This window comes from Pholcus phalangioides, unplaced genomic scaffold (genome assembly GCF_987345545.1).
Source record: "Pholcus phalangioides strain wild (caught in Gottingen) unplaced genomic scaffold, Ppha-v1.0 ptg000001l_1, whole genome shotgun sequence".
NCBI classification, from domain to species: Eukaryota; Metazoa; Arthropoda; class Arachnida; order Araneae; family Pholcidae; genus Pholcus; species Pholcus phalangioides.
Genome location: NW_028301594.1, coordinates 4,998,046 through 5,023,058, shown reverse-complemented (window position 1 = coordinate 5,023,058; position 25,013 = coordinate 4,998,046). Strand labels below are relative to the sequence as shown.

At 37.2% G+C, this 25,013-nt stretch overlaps 2 protein-coding genes across 2 annotated transcripts; both read right to left on the bottom strand.

The window, feature by feature from the left end:
• Window positions 1-369: 369 nt before the first annotated feature.
• Window positions 370-24,738, bottom strand: LOC149089729 (acyloxyacyl hydrolase-like). The gene is made up of 18 exons (XM_089241029.1): window positions 24,491-24,738; window positions 15,790-15,946; window positions 15,584-15,683; window positions 15,338-15,403; window positions 15,156-15,226; window positions 14,703-14,763; window positions 14,517-14,587; window positions 14,370-14,418; window positions 14,135-14,278; window positions 13,197-13,266; window positions 12,989-13,102; window positions 12,743-12,779; window positions 12,562-12,636; window positions 10,535-10,610; window positions 10,171-10,386; window positions 3,683-3,779; window positions 2,050-2,129; window positions 370-682 (listed from the first exon to the last, which is right to left on the bottom strand). Exons 1-18 carry the CDS (start codon window positions 24,603-24,605, stop codon window positions 554-556), a joined length of 1,728 nt encoding a protein of 575 aa, XP_089097155.1. The 5' UTR covers window positions 24,606-24,738; the 3' UTR covers window positions 370-553.
• On the bottom strand, window positions 6,376-8,082 carry mRpL45 (mitochondrial ribosomal protein L45). The gene has a single exon (XM_089241139.1). It carries the CDS (start codon window positions 8,031-8,033, stop codon window positions 7,047-7,049), a length of 987 nt encoding a protein of 328 aa, XP_089097265.1. The 5' UTR covers window positions 8,034-8,082; the 3' UTR covers window positions 6,376-7,046.
• Window positions 24,739-25,013: the final 275 nt, after the last annotated feature.

The window sequence follows — 25,013 nt, the reverse complement described above, 5'->3', positions numbered from 1 at the left end:
TATTTCTTACTAATCTGCAAAAATTCTCTCATTTATGGTATTTATTAATTGCATTACACAAGTTATTTCTCGTACTCATGTATTTTTTTGTCAGTCTGCAAATGATTTCTCCCATTCCCCCCCCCCCCCATGAAATTTTTCAACTTCTTTCACTAGTCCGCAGTTATAAAAAGGTTGAAGAGCACTGCTGTATAGGACTTGTACATACATAAGTGTCACGCTATACGTGTACAAGCTATGTCATGTCTGGGGAAACAGTTTAAATCTGAATACCTCGTGGAAAAAAAATTTTCCTATTATAAATTTGAAAAGTCATACATTTTTGAGAAAAGTATAGACTATAAATAAAAATAAAGGTTCCAAAACAAGTAATTTATATAAAATTTATTTCATGATGAATAAATAATGGATTGAGAGTGAATGAACACAGTTTCTGTCGCATTTATAAACAAAACAATTCACACTATACACAAAGTTCAGATGATGTCGATGGGCAAGATGAACATTATGTTGCAGGAAAAAAAAAAAATATATATATATGGTTCAGTAAGTGCTAGTGCCCACCCTGATCACCAAAAATGCTTCGAATCAAGTGATTGTTGGGATTTTCTTCTCCCAAAACATGTGGGAATTTCTCTTGTATTTCGTCCCAGACTGTCTGCACAACCAGTGGTAGTGCTTCCTATGAAAAGAGTAAAAATCTTATTAACTGTTTCCCTTAAAATAAATGACCAAAACTGCAGAACTTTCAAATTTTGATCAGAAGTCGTTTACTTACAGGTATAAATCATTAATAATGAAATTAAAAATGTGTGTAAAAATAGGGATTTATTGATAGAATTATTTTGTAAGGATATTGTGAATTTTCTTTTGGGTAATATTTAACATGAGGAGGGGGGGGGGTACTCTTCACCAAATAGAAAAAAATATTGATATATGATGAAAAAAGGTTTTCCTTAACCCTAGAATACTAACTAAAAAAAGCTGATAAAAACTGCATGTTAACTGCTCATACATTTACATTTTTGAGGCGTAGAGTTAGTATTCTAGAGTTAATTTATCTTGAGATGAAAATTTTATCCATTGAAAATGATCAGAATGAATTTTATTTATGGTTCTGATATATATATATATATATATATATATATATATATATGTGTGGTAGATCAGCCATCTTCAATCTGTTGCTCAATGCTCAAATCTTCTACTACTAAACCAGATACGAACATTCCACATTCACCACATTCCTCTGCGGAACTTCTAATGAATTGGTGCATGTTGGAATGTGTGTGTGCGTGTAGTGAAATTTGTTTCTGTGTAATGATTGTTATGTACAGTGCCGTCATCTGACATCAATTTTCCTTACAATGAGTGAGGAAAAATTGACAATTGAGAAATTGAATACTTGTTCCTGATTTCATGCTTGCGAGCACTTGACCAACGCTTCAATTGAACACCCAGTAAAAATTACATTCCAGGATTTCAATTAAATGCACATTTCAGGTATTAGTACGTCAAAGTTGCAGAAAGGGGTGCTCTTTGTTTGATGATGGGTGCAGGCAGTGCTTGTGACTTGGGAAAGGTTAGAGACCACCCTACAGTAAACCTCTATACTCTGTTGTGCACTAACTCACTGGTCCAGTAATCTGGTGCTTTTAGACATGTTTCCTACTGGTGTATAATGGTTAAACATGTCCATTGCATGTCTGTGCGTAGAAGTTTATACTTTTTTTTACTTTATACTACTCCGATGAATTTTTTCCAACTATCTACCAGTGATACAGCACACCCTGGTGTGATATGTCCCAGATTAGTGAGATTCTAATGCGATTCGCAATCATTAAAATATTAATTCATTTTCTAGTAATAAAATCGTCATGTAAAATTTGCAAAGAAAAAAAAAATCCCATGTCAGTCGAGAGAGAAGCTTTGATAGTTTAGGACAAGGGAGGGGTAACCAAAGCATTCATCACAAGATCTCGTGAAATTAAATGCATTAGTCTCTGAAAGAAGTTTATTTCTTAATGCTAGAAGATCATGTACACATACTTGAACTGGATGTAAGCTGTCTACAGGTTCCAAGAATTCCCAAAGCTCTCTGCCTTTTTCAACTATCCACTGCTGTACAACTGTAAAGAAAAAGAGTGAATCAGCTATTTGTGTGTGTGAGACTCAGCTGTATTCACAGACAGCGTTTAAACTATAATCACAGGTAAAAGGATTAGTGATCGACACAGATTGGTTAAAATCCTCAATTTAACCGATCCGTTTCGATCTTCAATCCTTTCACCAGCGATTGTAGTTTAAACTGTGTTGGTGAATACGGTCATTACATAGATTGAAGTTCGTGATATAATAAAAGAAAAGCAAAAACTTTTTTAACATTTTCATAGAGACCACGTATCTAGGCACATCTGCCACAGTGTTCACGTCTTTGAAAACCAGTTTTAGTGCAAGATATAAAGAAAACTAGATGTTGTGTGAAGATTAAAAATAAAAATATATTTTCAAAAAAAAAAAAAACATCCAGTTATTGGCTTGTCATATACTGATATGATGGACATGTTTGTTTTTGCTAGTTATGCTAATACCAATGAAACTAGACTATGAACATCCACAATATATATATTTCAAATATGAATTAAATTGGATCGAAACATTACACGCATTTAACTACAAGTTTTCTATTGTGGAGTATATGAATGATTACCATGGGAGATAAATTTTTATCTTGGAGAAGTTCATTTAAGTTAAGCTGAATACAGTCAATTCGCAATAAGGTGAACTCTGATGCCTCAAATACCTGTTTAAGTCAAAGTTTTCACTCAGGCCCAGGATGTTTTCTGTATTTTAGTGTCAAAATTTTCCCTTAACTTATAGGTTCTATTTTTTAAATTGAAGTTTTCGAAAATCAGAGAAATTTGAGAATAGAATTTAGTACAGTGTTTTTCAAGAGAATACATTTAGCGATAGAATTCAGCAATTTCACTTGTCTGCTTACAAAAAGTAGAGAGTCAGTAAAAACCATTGTGTTTTGAGTTGACAGAAAATAATCTTTCATACACTTTATTTAATTTGTTTCGCTTATACGAGTATCATGTATGCATCAGTTTCCATAATACAGTATGAATGTCTAATTTATTTCTAAAAAAATACTTTCCAGTAATTAAATATTATTAAATAACTTCTCTTTTCGAGTTTCTTCATATAATAGTTTGACATAATTTACTGATATGATACACGTAAATAGCACTGCAAATATTGCAAAAAATCTTACTTTATCCCGCTCTGAAATCGAAATTTCCAAGAAGTCAGTTTTTCCTCAGCTGCTGCACATTTGTCTTATCGAGATTTGACTGTATTTTTAAATGTTTTTTCATACACTGTGGCACTTGTTGAAAAAAATATATAGTACTGAAGTTTTCCAACCTCATGAACTGCATGTTTCAGTTTTAAAGATTTAAAATTTATTTTATAAGTTATATAGAGGCAGGATCACCCCCTAGTGGGCGACGGAAGCTACAGATTTAATATAGGATCCTATTGGGTTCACTTGAGTTGGGGACGATGAGAGAGAAAAAAAATTCTGAAGGGAGTAATAGAATAAAAATTTTGGGAAACTATGATGTAAGACTTTACCAAATCTGTCAGTTAAATGTGCATTGTTAAACGGTTTACTCACCTTTACGTATCGGGTTGCTCAAATAAAAGGTATCAAATGACTCGTATTTTGCTGTTGCAGCAATGTCTTGTAAAACTGCTGTCAATTCCTCTGCTCTCTAGGAAAGAAAACAAATTAGTGATGATAAATTCAGTCCATTCCAGAATCAAATACAGTCAATGTCCGTTTTTATGAACCTGTATGAATGCGAAAATTAGTTTGTTAGCGGAAAAGACATTTAAAGGAATAGTATATTGTTTAGGACCAGAAAATTAATTTGTAAAAACACATGGTTCGTAAAATCAAGCGTCAACTATTTTGAGTTTTCCTAAATTAAATTCTATCACAAATTGAAGTCCACACTTTATTTTACAGAAGTTAAAATTCCCTAACCATTGAAATTGTGTTTCATTGCTCTCTCCAAGTTTGGTATATAGGGTTTACCACATGCTTGAAACTCATTCATAATTTTTACATCATAGTAAAAACAAGGTTCTAAATTTAAAAACAAAAAAAAATTGATAATACGAAAAAGAAAATACAATCTCTTCATACAAAACGCCAACTGGGGCGAAAATTGCTGTAGTGTAGTTAAGGGAGGCTGCTATGATTCCACTCAGCACTTCACGTTATTAATGCGTGTTATAAGGAACTGAAAAGTATATCTCTGGTGTATTGGTTAGCGCACTTGTCTGGTATGCAAGGGGAACCAGGTTCAATTCCTGGAGCAGGCAAATCACTTTTCTTTCCAAATACACTGTATCAGTTTCGGCATAACATCCAAAAAATTCAATTTCTCAGTATATTTCAGGCAGAAAAATACCATCTCTTCATAGAAAAAAAATTGTTTTGGAGACAGATTTAGTGGAACACTAAAATATCTGCTATAACGAGAGCTTACAATAGCAGGAAAAAATTATGTAACACTTCTCATGACGGTTGCATTGCAAATCACTACTTGTAATAGCAAGATCCTCATTTTTGAGCTGTAGGTAAGACAAAATTTTATGCAAATAACAAAAAAAAAAAAAAATTCTGACATTTTTCTGATATTTATCTTTTATTTTGGATTAATTTTTTTTTCAGATTTATAAATACACTCACTATATTTATAAGCCTATAACTTATAGGCTAATTAGAACTGATAACACAGTGGCATTTAAACAACAAACAATACAAGTATGGATAAGAACATTCACATTTGTAAGTTTTCTCACATAAATTTCGGCTCACAAGACTGCCTGATGTTTTACATTTTCACAACACGACCTATTCGTAGTATATATCATAGTACAGTAGGACCCCAATTATCAGAGCTAATCAGAGGCAAATAAAGGTCAGTTGAGGCCCCAGGCGCAGAAGAAACTATTGGGCTCTTTAAATTGGAATAAGTGTAAAGTTAGACTAAAACTCTGCACCCAGGAAGAGACCCCCGTTAAATAAATCAGCCTCTAAAGCTAGTTAAGGCCATTAGTAGGTAGTATAGTTTTCTCTCCTTGCAGATTTTGTCTGAACAATTACACCCAATAGGGCAATGTCGTTGTAACGCCAATCTTTTCCAAACCACCCTCTACCTTCACATAATGTGTGTGAAGAAGTTCTTGCTACACACAATGGCTACAGTTGAACCAGTTTGCCATAATTCTAAGCATTCTGTACGTCATATTTTACATTACATCTATCTCTGATAACACAAAACTCTGTTAATTAAGATCCTACTGTACACAGATAGTCAAATCATCAACAATGAATAAAAGGAATCGATCTGAGATAAATAATAAATCATTATAGAATTTTTCAAATAATTTAAGCTATTGACTAATAGTAAATCGACACATCAATTAAATTAAGGAAAATAATTTAGTCCTTTCACTGTAGATGAATCTTCTTTCAAGTTATTTATAGAAATGGGGAAACTATTTATAATTTTCATGGTTTCAGTCCAATAGAACAGTCGTTCTCAATCTAGGTACCTTGCGGTACTGGGATATTCTAATTTTTATATGAGGCCCACTGGCGCATGCGTCTCAAAGCAGAATGTCTTGCATTGTTCTACAACGAGCCCTCTGCTGACTGGAAATGTTCAGCAGTAAAAATTTCCATAATAGTGTTTTTTACAGAAGTATGTATGTTTCTTAAAGTTCTTCCAGATTGTTCTGTGAAGTATGTCACAGATTCCGACAGATTCTGCTTTGGGGCCCACACGCATAGGTCTACTTAATCGAAAAAATATAACTTGGTTTATTTACTTCTCAACCAAATCACTTCGCAACTTAATGCCGTGTAACCAGTCCTCAACGTCTGCATACATTTAAAACTGACAACTTAAAATTTAGTTAACCACTAAATTACTTAAGGTGCATCCTTAAGTGTGTAAATATGTAAGCTATGTATTGATTTTTAAGGGACAATTCTAGGTTGCTGTGTTGCAGGGAGTTGTTTTCCCTTTCTAATAAGGTTGTTAATAAAATGAATAGCTTACCTGCGGGGTTCGTGAATTCTAACATAATTAACATGTTTAAAAAGAAATATGATGAACATATTTGGATAAATCGAGAAGCTCTACCCATACTTAGAAGAGACAACCATAATCTTTTTTTATGGGCAGTATACATATTTATATTTTATCTGAGTTATTGGTTTTTTATTGCTCATATTGGGTTGCTGTATTTATGATACAGTTTGGATATACATTCAACAACCATTTTTTTTCAACCACCTCGTTGGGCTTTTTGTCTTTTGCAGCCTTTGTATTTGTTACTTCCAGCTAAGTATGAGGCCTTGGAACATCACTTTGTTGAGAGATGTACATACATAACCCCCCCCCCCCTCCAAGAACAAAGCTCACTTAATTCTATCGCAAGGTAGGCACAGACCCAGAGCAATGTATCAAGATGTAGATTTAAATACATTCATTGGATCATCATGTATTTTACACAGATCTATTTTTCACCACATTATTTGGCTCTTGGGAGAGATGATCACCCACGTTCTGTATCTGGCCTAGGGTTTGAGAGATTGATAATGTGGTCCGAAGGATTCCATGGGCCTGAAAAGGGTATAGAAACACGGCAAAAGAATGACCAAAAATACATTTTTTTTATACTTCCTTATTATTATAGCGGGCCACAAGGAGGATGAAGCACCAAGTGACAGATGTATATCCAAGGTAGGTTATGAAATAATACTATTTATTTTGTATTAGCTTATTAATAATTTGTTACGATTTCACAATCAAAACTTCTTTATGACATATTAGCACTTCACAAGCTTGGTGAAACTGTAACTGTGAATTTGGTGCAATCATAATTGTTTGGGCACTTCAATAAGAAAAAAGTACCCATTTTTAAAAAAATTGTCCCAAAAAAGAAACAGCACTAGTTTATTATATTTTTTGACTCTTTTTGTAAAGATTGTAATTTGGTTCTGGTTGGTCCTTAGCAATGGGCGGATACTCAATATCTTCAGTTTCAACATTCGGATCGACAAATGTCTTCAATATGCTCTCTCTCGGAGGTAACCAGTCCGGGATGATCTTTCCATGAATCCTCCAAGAACTGTGCTCGCAAGTAAGGCATTTCTCAAACACCACATACTCGAGAACATCCTTCACCCGGTCTTCGCTACCATGCATCAAGCGCCCGAAGCGGTCATAAATCGCCAATATTTGTTGCGTGTGGAACCTCACCGTTATCTGAGCGAAGGTGCTGCTTTCGGTGATGAGGTCTTGACAGCGTATTTGCATGACTCTAGGAGGTTCCAGGGACTGAACAAACTTCCAACGAAGAGTTTTATTCTTGACATTGTCCATCATCTCCGGGAAGCATTTCTCAGTCACCAGCTCGTGCAGTTTGTCCTCGTCTTTCTCCGCTAGGGCGAGGTGGGCCTTCGTGTAGGTGTCCAGACCCTTTTCGGCCACAGTCGGGGCGTCAAAGTCGTAATCGAAGTTACGTATTTTCCTCAAGGCCAAGTAGGTTTTACCTTTCTTGCCGGCCACTTCCAGCTTGTCCTTCATGTACTGCGATGACAACGGCACGGCACTAGCTTTACCGTCTCCCGGTGGGGGGACGAAAGCTTCGAAGATTCCGCTCGTGCAGCTGATGAAGATCGGCTTCTCGTTCCATTTCCTCGGGGGCACGATACCTTTCTCCTTCATCTTGGATCTCATCTCCTCGATGGTGAGGTTCTCGTCCCGGCGGGCCTCGTCGAAATCAGGCAGCGGCACCTTGATCACTTTCTGAGCCCTCAGTTTACGCCACTTGATATCGTAATGCTTGTTGTGCTTATATCTCACGATGGATGATGATACGCCACTGGGCTGATTCCCAACGCGCGTTAAAACATTTCTCAGCACCCACGATATCTGAGCCATGTTTGTTTACGCTGCTTCCGCGGTCTCAGTTACGATAGCTGAGGAGCAAGTGTGAAAGCGGCTTATCGCACGCACTTTTATTCCTGAGCCGGGTAATGTCTATGACGTCACGTGCATATTATCGGCCATATTCGGGGCAGTAGTGATCAAAACATGAGATTAACGTCCGTGTAATTGACGTTTTTTGCATTTTTTTTTCTTTCAAACGAGATTTGAAAGTGCAATTAATGTTTGAGTACATTAAAAACCCTATGTTACAAGTGTAGGGTTACTGAATTAAAAAAAAAGTTTTAAAAAGGGAGGACGATTGCGTGTGCACCTTTCTTAACGTCACTTTTCTCATTTTTTCATAACAGATGGCGTTACTATACCGACTGAAAAAAAAATTGTTAGAAAATCTTGGAAACACATCTCGACGGTTTGGTACAAAGCGGCTCGGATCTTGATACAGCTTTGGTTTGATAGTAGACATTACGAGCAGCGCCGTCTTAACACATCGGCCCACCCGGGTACGGCCCAGGGGGCCTCAAGAGAAGAGGGGCCTCACAAGAATTAAATCCGGTTGAAATCGTTTAGAATTTACAAGGTAGGACCTCAGAAAAAACCACTTGGTCCGGGGGCCCATTATGCTCTTAAGACAGCTCTGATTACGAGTTGAAATAAAAACAAATAATAACCCGTCTCCCCCCTCGACGGTGGGAACAATCACCGTCTAGTGCCGTCTTAATGCATGGACCATACCGGTCACAGCCCGCCGGCCGTCTTAAGAGTATCATGGGCCCATGGTCGGAGATACGAAGGAAGGGGTGGGGGCATTGCCCCCCAGCATCAAAGGTGAAGTCGACTGATCTAATGCATGTATAGATGAATTGACATCATCATCATCGTGCCCCCAGCAATAATGGCCGTGCCCTCCCAGACATCCAAGTCTATCTCCGCCTATGCATGGGCCGATTGATTTTTCTGAGGCCCTATCAAATAAATTCTCGAAAATTTCAACCAGATTTCATTTTTGTGAGGCCCCCGGGCCCATGCCTTGAGACGGCACTGACGGCCCGGGGTCCTCAAGTGCAGAGGGGCCCACTCATGAAAGTGAGATCTGGTTTAAATTTTCGAGAAAGCGTGTTGATTGTTAGGTAAGCATTTCTAGTCAGTCCTGGGCCTCCGAAAAATCGGTTTACCTTGGGGCACATGATGTTCTTTAGGCGGCCCGGCCACTATGTCTGGTCAGTTTTATTAGTTTGCTTGAAGCATGGCGAGAAGTTTTTTTTCTCTACACTCAGAATGTATTTTTGGACGCGTTGCTTTATTGCCAAAGATGACCTGTAATTCGCCATAGGAATCAGCATAGGAATGTTGTACTCAAGAAATCGTCAACGAATAAAGCAAATACCAGGAAATACTAAAATATTCCTAATGCATTTCGACACACTATGGGTGTCGTCTTCAGAGGATAAGAGTATCCACTGACCGAGTTTCTCACTTGGATTGAGTACCAAATCTTCAATCTCAGTTGCTCAGCGGAATGAAAAAACAATACGTCTGTTCAAGTCAAACGTCGTGGCAAGAATGAAGCGAATTCTTCGTAGGAGTGTTGTTTCATACTATTTTCTTTATTTCTGGGTGGAAGAGGTAATGCCACCCACTCTTCTTCCCCCCCCCCCCCCCTTCAGTACATGACATTAGCTGTTATTGAAAATAAACCTATAGTATTCTTAAAATGGACGTTACTGTTTTCTTCTTGAGCTGTTTTTCAGACTGTCTTTGTCATATTATCCTGGTGCAATCTGGACCATGGTTAGAATAGCACTGGCTCTGCTTGGAAACAACTTGGGCTCTTGTATTGGGGGAGTTTTGGCGACGATTGGTCAAATTGTGTAAACACGTGGTGGAAAGAAACACAAAAACATTCATTTCGATGAGGAGATGCATGTATCAGAGTGAAAAAGGAAATATTACGGGAAACCCCTGAAAAGGGGAATAAAAGGGAAAATCTTACTTATGTATTATAATAGGTAAGAGATTTGCCCTTTTCAGGTTTCCTGTAATATTATTCTTTTCTTTCCAAAACAATAACTATTGTTCTGGAAATTATGAGGAATACACGGTCAGTGCCGTCCTTACAACAGATACTTACAACTGAAGTTGCTTCTCTGACAGTTTTGTTGCTATTCATCCACCCATAGCAAGGTCCGATCCTCATGCAATTGAACCACTCATAGACGTCTGCATATGTTACATCATCATGTAGTTGTCCTACCGGATGTATTCGATCCTTCATGGTATCAAATATGAAACTGCCGTCAACCAGTCCGACTAAAATTACATGGCTGCCATTCGGTAACTGTTTGTTCTTTGAATAATGGAAAATAAATAAAAAAAATTCAAAAACATGCAATTTTAAGAAAGATCTCCAGGGATATTGATACGTAAAACTCAGAGAGTGAGCATAGCGAATAAAAATATCATGTATGGTTGTAAAGGCATCCTGTTGTACTTACTAAAATATCCAAAGTCTGTAAAACATTAGATCTGAATTCCTCAGGTGTCCTCAAGTCGTCTAGCGAACTCATATACCTTTAAGATGATTGAAAACAATTTCTCTGATGCTTGTGATGATAAATACAACATGAAATAACTATGTAGTAGCAAAACGGAAGTTCCTCCGGGGTTATTTTAGAACCTCTTAAAATAAGTTCATGTTGAAAATGAAATACAGTCGCGAATCCCGTTATAACGAACTCCAAGAGACCGTAGGAATCACTTCGTTATAACGAAATTTCGTTATATAGGCATTTCAGGTTGTTTAAAAATGTCCCTACGTAAACTTATCTGGGGGATTAGAAAAGTGTTCGTTAAAACGAGAATTTTGCTATAACGGTATTCGTTGAAACGGGATTCGACTGTACCTGCGTTTTAAATTATGTTTTCCTTACCCTCCCGAGACTTTTTCTTACTTTTGAATATTAATTTTCTAAAACTCATCGATAAATTTATACTGTGTCTACTTAAGCATGGGTTTTCCAACTAGTGTTCCGCGGAACCATCGGGTTCCGTGAGAGCTTTTGGGAGTTCCGCATGATCAAAAGCCACAGAACCCATAAAAATCCCGAACCCAGAGAGCTTCCAAAGAAAACTTTCTTTTTACTGATACTCGCAAAGCTGTTTTTTGTTTTGAATTTTAAAGAGATTATATCGTTTAAAAAAAATACAGAATAGTTGGAGTAAACAACTTTAGCAACAGTAACATTATTTTTTTTACATCAAATTTTCGGAGAAGTTCCACAAGTTTTTCTAGAAGTTAATGAATTTCATTTTCCGTTTCATCAGAAAATTACGAAAAAGGTGTAAAAAAAGGATGTTTTTTGGAAATTTTTCATCCACAAGTGATGTTCTTGATATATAAGATTCTTGAATCGCAGAATTTACGTGTATTTTACGGGGACAGACTCCCAGGGTTATCTTGACACCTGAGTCTCACCCGGGCACGGGGATCTCAGTTACATAGGAGATTAAACGATAAGATCAGGCGCAATGTTTGACGATAAATAAGGGAATAAAGAAGTGGTGCCCAAGCCCTTTTTCATTTTGCCCTTCAGCTATGATGCTGTTTAGACAGCAGTAGGGACACACTTTTTTGATAAATACAGTCGAATCCCGTTTTAACGAATAACGTTATAGCGAAAATCTAGTTTTAACGAACACTTTTCTAATCCCCCCGTTTTAAGTTTGTATAGGAGCAATGCAAAAACCTGGAATTCCTTTATAACGAAATCTCATTAGAACGAAGTGATTTCTCCGGTCTCTTGGAGTTCGTTATAACGGGATTCGATTGTGTTCAAAATCTGTTTGATTTCCGTGGAACATCCTAATTATCATGTTCTACTGAATAGCTTTATAACTATCAAGGGCTGCGCCAGAAGTTTCACGTTGGAAACCTCTGTACTAAAGAATCTACGAATATTTATTTGAGAACATACTACAGTCGAATCCCGTTATAACGAACTCAAAGAGACCGGAGAAATCACGAAATTTCGTTATCAAGGAATTCCAGATTTTTACATTGTTCCAATGTAAACTTATTTGGGGGACTAGAAAAGTTTTCATTAAAACGAGACTTTCACTATAACGTTATTCTTTAAAACGGGAATCGACTGTATCAGAAAAAATGCGTAGTATTTTTGAAGCTTGATTGAAAAGTTCTTTATCTCTGTATTTGCATTTTTTCCTTACCATATTTCTTCATCTTTTTCATTATTTGTAGATGTTTAACATCACGCATATGAATATTCATTCAAATTCAATTTTATGCACTCGAAAATTAGATTGTAATCCTCGTTTTTTGATTTCATTAATGAACAGATTTTCATTTACATGTTGTCTCACAAGAAAAAATATCGTTATTTTAAGTGTAGCATTTGCATAAGCATAAATTTGTCAGTTGAGATTAAAAAAAAGAACGTTAAACATTGGTCTAAAGTTTTTTTAAACATAATATCCATAACCATGCAATATAAATAGTGTTTACCTGTTACAGACATCATTTCCCATCATTGCGTAGAAAACAAGTGCTGGCTTATCTGTCAAAGAATCTCTGGCAACACTGAAATGAGTAAACAATATCGTAAAAAAATCAAGTTATAAAATAAAAAATTATGAATGCACGAGTGTAACTTGATATGCGAATTATCGAAATTTTGTGTAATTACCTTTTCAAATAAGAAATCATCGTATTAGAAGCTGCACCTGTGAAACATAAATTTAATATCGAATGAATTAATCGCATATATGAGATAAATATGGTATAACGCATATCAACTATGCAAAATATCAGGCATTGAAGTTTTGCCATTAGAGATTCTTAATAATTTTCGGATTTATCCCGTATTCATTGAAATAATTTTATAGTTATGTTTCATCCCCTATATCATTGGTGATGAGAATAATTCTCTTACCGTTGAAACATAAATTCTGAAAATCACGGTGGTTGCACAGATTGCGATTCCTCAATCGAAGATATATCGAGTCGGTGTAGCCATCCACGATTGGCCATGACACGTTTTCGTAACCTATACAAAATAATATCAGTAAATTAATTTCAGTTTTCTTTCATCTTTTCTTCAAAAAATAGAACGAGTTAATGTTGTCTAATGAGAAACTCACCCGTTGGAAATGAAGCATGAGGCCAGTCAAGCTCGTTACCGAGTACGAAGCTGAAATTCCTAAGTATGTCCTGTAAAATACATTTAGAGAAATTGCAGGTATGTAATTCAAACTCCACATAACAAATTAGATTCTCAATTTTTCAAAAAATGACATGAAAGAATAATTAAGTAAATCAATAATGTACACTATTTGGTCATTGGTATTCTAACATCCCTGAAATTTAAGGGATATGGTCAGTGACCATAGGGCTGTGCCTTTTAATAAGGGCTTTGCTCTTTCGTTCCGGTACTTTAGCACTTCGAACATAGCTTCAATTGTGACATGAAAATTCCACTCATACCACGCGGCAACTTTGGGCCTGTTTCTACATGACTGATCGGGCACCAGCGTATATCACTCACACCTTATGCAGGTGTTCATGGACTGGACTAGCCTGCTTAGAGCCCTGCTCTCAATCCTATCGAGCACCTTTTGAATGAGTTGAAACGTCAGCTATAAGCCACGCCACCTCTGCAGCATAGACGATGAAAGACAGGCTGGAGGGGGGAGTGATAATGAAAGTCTGAGGGGGCATGATGATGATCATGACGCCAATTAATTAGATCAGTCGGCTCCGTCATTGACGCTGGGGGGCACATTACCTTCTTCCCTCCCCCCCCCACTTCCGTATCACCACCTATGCACTGCGGTCAAAATCTGTGCCAGGAGTGGTTTCAGCTCTCTTTCAAGAATGTCATGTTATTCTGCTCCATATAAGACTATTTTTAGTGGATAGCGTTCATTACAGAGTGTCAGTAGTGATCACAGGTGAACAACGTTATAAATTTCTGCGGTGTGAGCGGGTGACGAGGTCGGAGTCCGGATACTCATGATCAGATAGTGTACATGTGATAGTTTAAGCTTTTGAAAAGAATGAATATGTGACATTAACTAACTATGCTCAGTTCCCTTGCTGTGAACCATTGTGGGGGGACATGGAAATGCGCCCCAATCGAATCACCAATATAGATTAGACCTCTCGGTGTCGTATCATGGCAGAGTTCTTTCTCGAAAGGCTGACCGGAGGAAGCGTTCACACCCTTCAAAATACAGAAGACACACGTCGATATGGCATCACATAACCATATACCAATAGTACTTAACTGAAATAAGGTAGAAAACGAAACTCACGAAAATTCCATTACAGTCTGAATCCATGAATACATCGTGATCCATAGGTCTGCAACAAAGCGCATAATAATTATATTTAATATTATTATCATTTCATTGCATTCATATTACACTAAACTGAACAACGGTGAAATATTTTGAACTTACAGACGTCCGGGATAAATCAATTCATTGACATCATCACAGTCTTTACCTCTCCAAGAATCACCTCTGAATGTCTGATAAGTAGAAATTAATGTCAAAAATAGAATTACAAAAATAGGAATCTGAAATGAGAAGCACATAAAGTTTAAAGCCTTGGAAAAATGCAAACGAACGAGCTAACATATGTACCTCTATGATGCTATACTTGTCTCTGTCTATATCAAGAAATGGTTTCATGTTATTCAGTGCCCTATGACAGAAGAAACAGAGATAGTTATTAGTATTCAACAATCGTATTGACCCTTTTCGCGGCACAGTAGAAATCACTATACCCCCTCCCTATAAAATGCCATATCTTTTGTAATGAAGGAGGCTTTCTCTTCTGATTATCAGCAGACGCAAAGTAGTGGGGAGGGGGCGAATAGGGGCAAGCGTTCCGTTAAGAAATCAACTTTACAAAATATCTGGGCTTGTCAATGCTAAAATAAGAGGTTTTAAGGAAACGAGATATCGCGTCAATGCCGCTGAGAGGGTTAAAAAAAGCGGGGGGAGGGATCGGATGTTGGTGAAAACTTTTGTAGAAAATAGTTTTAATTTTTAACTATTTTTCATAGACAAAAAATAAGAGTATGATGCACTGACCCCTGAACATTTTTGCACACTTGACTCACACCTGGCAATATACAAGCTGATTGGAGGCTTTCGACCAGAGTCTGAAAAAAGAGAGGACTCATTATTTTGGTCCGTTTCAGTCCGACACATTATTTTAGTAATGAGCACGATTCAATAAACTTCACTACAACAACATGGCGTGCAAAACATACCCAATGGAAGAAAGGCAAAACTTTTGAATTCATCCTCGATTCTTCTACTGCTCTGGCCATTCCTTCCTGTAATAAGTTTAATTTATTAATGTTTCAAACATGTATCGGCATCCATTGAATATATGCAATATTCAGAATAGATGGTATCATTAATGAAAGGTGTGACCGAAATATTGAACTGCCATGCTAAAATTCAGAGAGAAACCTCTTTAGAGAATTACTAATGCAAATAAAATGAGTTCTCACCTTTGGTTCGGGAAATAAGTGGCAGTAATCAAGTCCAGCATCAACATGGCATATCCCTAAACTGTAGCATATAACGTCCGGTGTTTCCCGTCTGCTGAGTCTGGAATTAGAATTCGAAGAATAATCAGTCAAAATCTCGCGTCTAAAAAACACGAAAATTCTGATTCCCTCCCATAATTTTATCATTATACTAATTAAGCGCTTACTTTTCTATGATGGCTGGCCCCCAAAGATGAACGAGGATGTCGCACAGCATACCGTACTCATTCGGTAGGAAAGTACACAGATGCGAAACCATGTCCGTCACTGTTTTGTTGTTGACCTCGGCCACTTGCTCCACTAGACCGACCAGCACGGTACAGGCTACAAAACAAATGTGGCTTATTTATTATGTCATTTTATGCGCCAATTCGACAACCATCCAATAAGGCTGAACTTGAACAATAAACAAGTGCAAGCGGAAGAGGCCACAAAGAAATTAGAGGCCGTAAAGCACACTTAAAATACATTGACAACGTATTTCATTTTAACTTCAACTGCTCAACAGAGCCTAAGATCTAAGCTTTGTCCTATTAGAAAATTTGAGTTTTTAAAAATAGACACAAACGTACACGCATCATGAAGATGTTGTAGACGGCTGTAAAGTGCTTAGGTCACAGGCCCTGTGGACTCATTATTTTAGTTTAGAGCTTGCAGGATCCCGTACATTTTGTGCCTAGTACAACATCATGGTATGAGTAGAGTATACTGTATTTTGAATGGGTTCAAAGTGATTTATACAAACGTCACAGGGTGAAAAAAAACCAGATGTAACATGCAGGGGGGGCATCGGAAGTGACTATATTAAGTATAGAGAGAAGACGGTTTTTTTTTTCTCAGCCCAAGATATCAAGGAAACATATTTTTCTGGATATTATGCTGAGGTGAACTCGGCAAAAAAAGTAATCTTGTCTCTGGTGAGACTCAAACCCAGGCCCTCTTGCGTAGCTACCATCTAAACCATTGGAGACACGACCTTGCCTTCCTTATTTCACGCACTGTGGCGTGAGGCACTGAAGTAGAGGCATTAGAAGCATCTCTTAACTTCATCAAATGGCTCCCAGGTTTGACGGTTCAGAGAGATAGATGGCTTTTCTCTCAGCCCAAGGGAACATATTTTTTGAATATTATGCTGAGGTGAACTCGGGAAGAAAATCCATCTTGACTTTCCTGAAGTTAAGGGACTACTAATGACTCTACTTCGGCGCCTCACACCACATTGCGGGAAATAAGGAAAGCAGGGTTGTGTCTCCAGTGGTGTAGATGGTAGCATGCTTGTCCGGTACGCAAGAGGGCCTGGGTATGAGTCCCATCGGAGACAAGATGACTTTTCTTGCCGAGTTTACCTCAGCATTATATCCAGAAAATATCTGTTTCCTTTATAATCGCTATAGTTTCATATAACTAACGGTAACTGCGATTTACTGCGATTTCCATATTCCAATCACCCCTCCCGCTTCCTACATTCTGGAGCAGGTCCCGTAGGCTGGGATCTTTGGCGGGTCCCCAAGCCAGACTTTCATGGGCTCTTCTATAGTGAATTCATAGCATTAAAAAATAATAATAACGGCATTTGTCCCGGATCCAGGGCTGGAACCCTGTCAGCTTCACTCTTGTGGGAGCCATTGATTTGAGGTAGGACCCCCGCCCCCACCACTTTCCCTTCAGCATCTTACCACCCCTACCCTCCAATAATTGGTGATTTAGCCAAATTATAGTTACTTTTTTGGTAACATTGGTGATGTCCCGTATTTTTTTGCGTATTCAAGATCCCAAATTTTCATACTTTTCCGTTTTTCTATACTGCGATTCGCAACACCCCTTAATTTCAGTAATTTTAGCATCAGTTGGCAATTTTATTGAAAATAACATGAAATGGCGACAGTTAGCGATATCCCGTATGTAGGATTGCAATTTCCCGTATTTTTCTCGATGAAAAATAGTCACCCATAAAACACAGTATGAGGGTCTAATTTATCATTTTTACCCAAGAAATTATTACTAATACAAGTTTCACAACTGAAATAATTTTCATTGAATTAGAATTGAAATATCGAGTCTACTTGCGGACCACCGGTACTATTGTCACGGACTACAGGTTGAGAAACGCTGTCATAGAGTAACATGGATAGAAATAAACTTTATAAAACGTCATTTCTCATGTTCTTTTTTTCCCCCAATGACATTCCACATTCGCGATTCTGTCATGAGGAGGACGATACGGAATAAAAAGAATGAATGTCTTTTAGAAAGCGGGAGAATTTCAGATCCTAGACCGTCTAAATTTAGCGTTAGATTTCCAGACATGTGTTTCCGGAAAAAGATCGCGGCATAAAAAAAAAGAACTAATAATGATAATAATCGTTAATTCAGCGAAAATGGATCCAAAGAATAACATTTCAATAACCCCCTTTGCGAAATACATAAACACAAACCGGATCGAAATCGCTATGATGGGCGAAAAAAGTCTTTTATCTCCTTTTTAACTCTGGCTTATCGGATAGGAGTAAAAAGAAACGTTATAATGGATATCTGAAATGCTGATTCTTGCTAGAATGTAGAAAAAATAGCGTTATCTTGGTCCACGATGATCAATTGATCATGTTTTATCGTCAACTTTCGTTTCACGTTAAAGCGCATGAATAAAACTTATCTTTATCGTATTAAATAAAAAGAAAAAAAAAAAGGAAATTGTAAATATGTATCGATAAATAATCGCGCGATCTCTTCAAATAATCCACACGCATTGAATGTCTTCCGTCAACTAGTTATGCGATAACTGTGTCAATGGCTGATTGATATGTAATCATTGTAGGAATTCTTTTCTAATTTGGAAATTGGATAATTTTTAGAAAAATTTCAAAAATAAATTTAAATGTCTTTTTTTTTTTGAAGCTTTAAATTTTCCCCTTCTCTAATATACCACAGAAATATTCCTTGGAGCATTTACACGTGCATTCATGAATGTCAATTATCAACTATAAAATTTTAATACGTTATCCTTTGGGAATTTCTAACATGTGATTGTGTATTTAGAGTTTTGCTAGACCGGATTTCCACGTGATCACGTAGAAATTAGCCCAGCTTTACCTCCGTCAATTTCAAGGTGATCCATAAATTTAGAAAACATATCCGGTATTATATATTAATAGAGATAGGAACCGAGAGACTCCCAGGCTCTGTCACACTCGATGATGTAGCGCAATTGTCCCAGGGGACTCGAGCATAGCCATAGCCCACTAAACAATTATGAATGTCTAGTCGGCCGTGACTCGAGTGCCTTCAGGGAACCCAATCATTTAGGCTTGAACGAAATATATATACATAGAAAGGTGCCATTACGCACATCGGCAGTAAACAGGTATAAAATTTATGATCGAAAAATGATGATAGAGGTAAATAAATCACAGGTTATAAGAGTCAAATAATCATCATAATCGAGAATAGTTCTTGATAATCGATACATTTTGATCAGCTTCTCTTCAGGGATTTTCATTGCCTACTTTTAAGATGTATTTGGTTTCATTTGCGGCCTCCCATTGGTGACTGAATTAATCTGCAGCTGGGTTGATCCAATCGCTGTACCGCATCGTTTGATTCAGTCCAAAAGACATTCGTTAGACTCAACAATAGTATAGTCAATCCCCGTTTTAAGGAATACCGTCCTAGCGAAAATCTCGTTTTAACGAAAACTTTTGTAATATCCCAAATAAGTTTACATAGGAACAAAGTAAAAGTCTGGAATTCCTTTATAACGAAATTTCGTTATTACGAAGTGATTTCGCTGGTCTCTTGGAGTGCGTTATAACAGGATATAGCCTATATATTCGACTGTATTATATTTCAGATAATCAACCAAAAATGCTTCTACAGGTACAAATACAAAGACCAGAACAGGCAAATTGCCCGACGACGAGGTGGCTGAAAAAAAAGATACTCATAAAAAAAAGGATGTCAAATGTTACCAAAATACAGCAACCCAATATAAAAGCATATATCACAAAAGAAAGAACTAATGACTAATACTATATAATACACTGGCCATAAAAAAGATTATGGTTGTTTTATTTAAGTGTATGCAAATATGGCAGCTTTTCGTGTGTTCACTGTCCGCCCCACACACACACACACAGTGACGAATTATCAGTCTGTTGCTCAAGTTTCGAGCAGCAGTGTAGTTTTAAGTATAATCATTTCAGAAAAGATACACAGCATATAAAGTCAACGCCGCTTATTAGAATCACGGATAATGTTATCATTTGGGTACTGTTATCACTTTTGCAAGGACCGATACCTTAGCATAAGAAAAAAAACCCCGTTTTTTTGCTATCGGGACTTTGGATAATGCTATTAAATTTTTTCCGTCGAAAGTTTTTTTAGCGCATTCTGAAGCTAAGGTCCAAACTTAATTTTTCCCCCCGTATGGTATTGTTATCAGGCTGCAAGGCTTTATGTAGGACGCTGTAATGTGTTCTCTTCCCCCCCCCCCCAATCTTTGTTTACAAACATTTCTGTACTTAATGCCATAATTAGTCGGTAGTATTGGCAGTGATACATATATGTGTGGAGCTCTTTTTGAAATGGCCTTCCTATAGTGAAGGCAAATTTTTCCGAAAAGTAAAGTCCTTTCCTTCAGTTCTTGATCAATTTCTTTCATTTGATCAGATTCAAATTTCTTCTCCCGAGAGACTTTCCCAAGGATATATGAAACGCATTGTTACATTGAAAATAAAAAGGAAAATTTGTGGTATACATTTGGCAGTTCCATTCTAAAGCCTCACAATGGCTGAATAACAGAGATGTAGGATTGCAGCTTTGGGGGGGGGGGGGAAAGAGCTCCAGTTTTGAAATAGAATGAAATAAAAATGGAAAAGCGATTGAACTTTTGCAACCAATTATGTGGGAAAGAAAAAGAGTTATATCCCCTTTTACCGACAGACCAGACACGACCCAGGCTCTGTCCCTCCCGGGATATAAGCCTTTTACCCGTGATATCCCCTTTTACCAACACCGATACCCGTTTACCAAATATTCCGTTCGACCAAACGGGATGTATGGTCACCGTACTTGCAAACGGAACATTTTGGATACAGAAATCATTCGGTTATTGTGATCAGAAATCTTGAGTCCTGATGTGATCACATTAAGCCGCTTGGACTGTATATACAGGGTGCACAGCAACCAGGGATTATGGCACTTTACTGGCCATGGAAAAGAAAAAATTCCATGTTTTTAAGTGCAATATTCACTGAGATATCCGAATTCGAAACACGGAGGAAATTTGGGGAAGAATAACATTAAATGCAGGTAAACCATTTTACCCGTATTTAACACTGTTTTTTTCCGAAATTTCCTCCGTTTTTCGAATTGGAATATCTCAATGAATATTGCACTTAAAAACATTGAATTTTTTGTTGGCATCAGGAGAGTCATGGCAATAACTTTTAAATTAGGTTGTGGGGCACAGGGGAACTGTATAAATAGTTCATTTTTTTTATTTTAATAACTACACAGCAATATGAATGACATATCCGAGCAGGGGCGTCGGAAGTGTTTCGAAACTGTGGGTGCTCGTCTTTAGTTTTATATCGGAAATTTTGATTTCTTGATCAATTCTGGGGGGTGCTCGTATCCATGTCACAAATTACCGTGGGTGCTTGAGCACCCACAGCACCCCCGGCTCCGACGCCACTGTATCCGAGTACTTTATGTTATATTTGCCAACTTGTTATAATTGGAAGTACACCTCTAGGATCAACGGTTCGCCAGTAAAGTGCCATACTCCCTGTTTTCTATGCACCCTGTATAATCCCTCACTCACACGTTTGTGTCAGTGATTAATAAATGATTTCCTGCCCTCCCGATCAAAGATATACTTAAATAATGTTGTTCACTTATACGCCTCTTTTAGTTACACGCATCTTCGTGACGTGAATACGTCTTTTAAATAATCTGACGATACTAGGAGCATTCGCAAAAAGTTTCGGGCTGAAACTCTTTAAATGCCCACGTTTCAGGAAGAACTCAGAATATATCAGTGTTTTTTTTATGTCTTCGGTTAGATCTCGTTAAGGCAAATCCAGTGATATCACTCTAATTTTAATACCTCTTTTGGTCTGGGCACCAGGCTCGTGGCCCACTTTCATAATGAAATTGTTTTACGCTATATCTCGAGAAGCTCGCAACGCAAATCGACAGCATTGGCATCGTCTGTGCTATTCTAAAGATAATTCCGATGATACCAATTTTATTACGACAGAATCTACGGCGCGATTCAAATCACAAAAAACGTATTCATGTCAAAACTTGCGGCCGTGTCTACGAGACAGCGTACCCCAATTTTCTCTTGTTCCTTTGCACAGACGCACCAAGTGAGAGATCACACTATACTAGGGGTGGATCTAGAGCTTGTTGGGGGATGAAAAAAAATAAATGAATAAAATAATATGCATTGTTGTGAATGTGATGACCATACGTATCGAATTGTCCCGTATTTTCCGGGACACTGGTGGTTTTCTTTCCGTTTCTACTTTCTCTTTCTTTCAGTTATTTAGTCGAAGTTTTCTTGAATTTGTTATTTAATCAAAAATATTGATACAAGTAATTTTCAACGGAAAAATTAAACTCAATGTTATCATATTCACATTTCGCTTTGTGGGGAGGGTCACCCCCCCCCCCCCATAGATCCGTGCCTACACTATACTCTACTACTAATTAATGCACCTCCCGACTGTTTCTTTCTTTCTCCTTCAATTACGTAGTACTACAAACACAATAAACGAAAAATGAAGAAAGAAATGGAGAATTTTTTAAATTATGAGGTCAAATGCTCTCATATCTCTAGAGATCATAAAAAATCTTCGTCCTAGGGATACTAATAATAGGACCTGTTCTGATAATTGGATAATACCTTGTAAGAAATAGAATATTTCCACAAGTAAAATATGAAACATTAATTACTTTTTAAATATTATAGAATATCTCAAAATTTTCGCCGAATATATCGAGATTTTCCCAAAAAACTGAAGAAAAATTTTGCCGAAATACATTACGCATTAAATGAATTTTCTGCCTCGGCTAACGAATACGGATTCGGTCAATGAACATTTTCGTTGATATGTATGCACGTGCCAATATAAAAAGTCGCGTCGTGAGCTGAGTATTAGCGCCAATCATCATCAGAATTACTGCCACTTTGGCCCTATTCAACTCATGTCCACCTCGAAATTTTTTTCCGAGATGTACCTTCAATTCACTTTCTGACGAATTTTTAAACCATTTCATGTAAAATGAAAGATTCAGCTAATAGAAAATGCATTGAAATGAAAGGGGAATGTTATTAGAGCACGCGTTCTTTCAGTGCAAGATACTTAGCATCAAACTGAACAGTCTGGACACGTTGAAGGAGCTAATCTTTTCCATTTGCATGTTTCAGACACAGAAATGAGCTGACTAAACCACAATTGGATGGGGACACCTGCGATCCCGACTGGGTTGTGGCAACAACAGCTGTAGTAGACTAAAGCTGGTGTCGTTTGTGTACATTAGGGGCCGTTCAAGTATTACGTAAGCAAATGTTTAGCCATTTTTGACCGCCCCCCCCCCATTTGTCAGCGAAATTTTGTCATCAGCTCTGCCCCTCTGAATCCAACTCATATTTTCATAAAGGGTGGTTGATGACGTAAGCATTATCCAACCCCCCCCCTCCCCCCTTGTCATCAAAAGTCAGCAAATCGGAAATCCCCTCCCATCGATGATGACGTAATACTTGAACGGCCCCTTAGTGTAAAATAAAAATATCTTCAGTGTATCTCGTCTTATGGATTCTCATTTATTAAATTTTGAAGCCGTTTTAGTTTTCAGTCAGTTTTTTGTAATTGTTATACCTTGGGTGTTTTAAAAACTTGTCTTTAAATTTTGGGCCGTTTCTATAACGAATTAAACATAGAATTCCATAGAAACCTGTAGAAAATCGCGTTTCGACTAACGAAGATTTTGGCTAACGAAGGTCATTCCAGAACGAATCGTCTTCGTTAGCCGAGGTACTACTGTATACATGTGAAACCTCATTCATAACATCATTCACAAAGAACTCGTTAGAAGAAACCGGTCGACTTCATAGAAAAGTTAAATTTAACTCTTGCTGGACTTGTGAAAAAGGATCCTATGTGAAGGAATGCTTTATATTAACGGGTTGGTTTCAAGAACACCTTACAAACATGACTTCCACGAAAAAAAAGTTTGTTTTTATTTCAGCAATAATCATTTAAAATTCTCCCGTAACATTATCAAAAACGGTAGGTATGTTTGAATACGGTGTAAATGCAGTTCATGAATTGGAAGTTGAAATAAATTAATATTTTGATAATACCGTCGAAAACTCGGTTATAACGATCTCACATGTAATGACAACTCGGCTATAACGTCTACAATTGGTAGTCGAGCGGATTTTCATAGAGAATGATGTTAATTAATCTTGATGATGACGTCGATGAATCGGATACAACGACAAATTTTTCGTCGCTTTTGTTTCCGTTTCGATGACGTTTTCCCAAGAAATTCCTAAGCATAGAGCTGATCACATTCGGGGGAATGTTTGTCTGTTGTTCTATTGAGATAACTAACGTTGAAAGAAAGATTAATTACATGTTGGATGTTCCGAACTTACTCATTGACAAGACATATATTTTTGTCAAAAAAAGTTGGTTTGTCAACAGAAGTTACAACATCTGTTGTAATGACACCTCGGTTATAATGACAAAATTTCGTGGAATCTTCGATGTCCTTGTAACCGAGTTTTGTATATGAGAACTTTTTTTCATTATCAGGAATTGGTTACAAATAACAATAATAATTATTATAACTCACCCCCGCAAGCCATTCCACCATTAACATAGATGATATCATCCTCCGGTGATCCCTTCACAGAAACCGGAGCGAAAATCACTATCAAAATTGGCACGAAAGTCAATAGCGTCTTCATAATGATGAAAGGAAAGATCAACAAAATATAATGACGTAAAAACGCGCAGAACAAAAATACACAGAACTCTGCACTCGACGGTTGAAGCTTTTACCTACTGAGTTTGGAAAAACTTAAATAATATTTCACCCTTTGTTTCTCTTACGAGCATGTGTTGGAGTTTTTATATATCAATCAATCAATATCATGTCGGACTTTGATCTGAAAGGAAGATGCAGATTACGCGGACCTTTTCTTTTTTTTTAAATGTATTTTTGCCAGCACAGACAAGAGATTATGGGAGAGAAGTGAAATTGAGATGAAGTCACCACGTGAAAACAATGATTTGACATAACACATTTGCTAATGATAACAATGGGAGCGGCTTTTCTGAAATTAAAAACAAACAATTCCATATCAAAACATTGA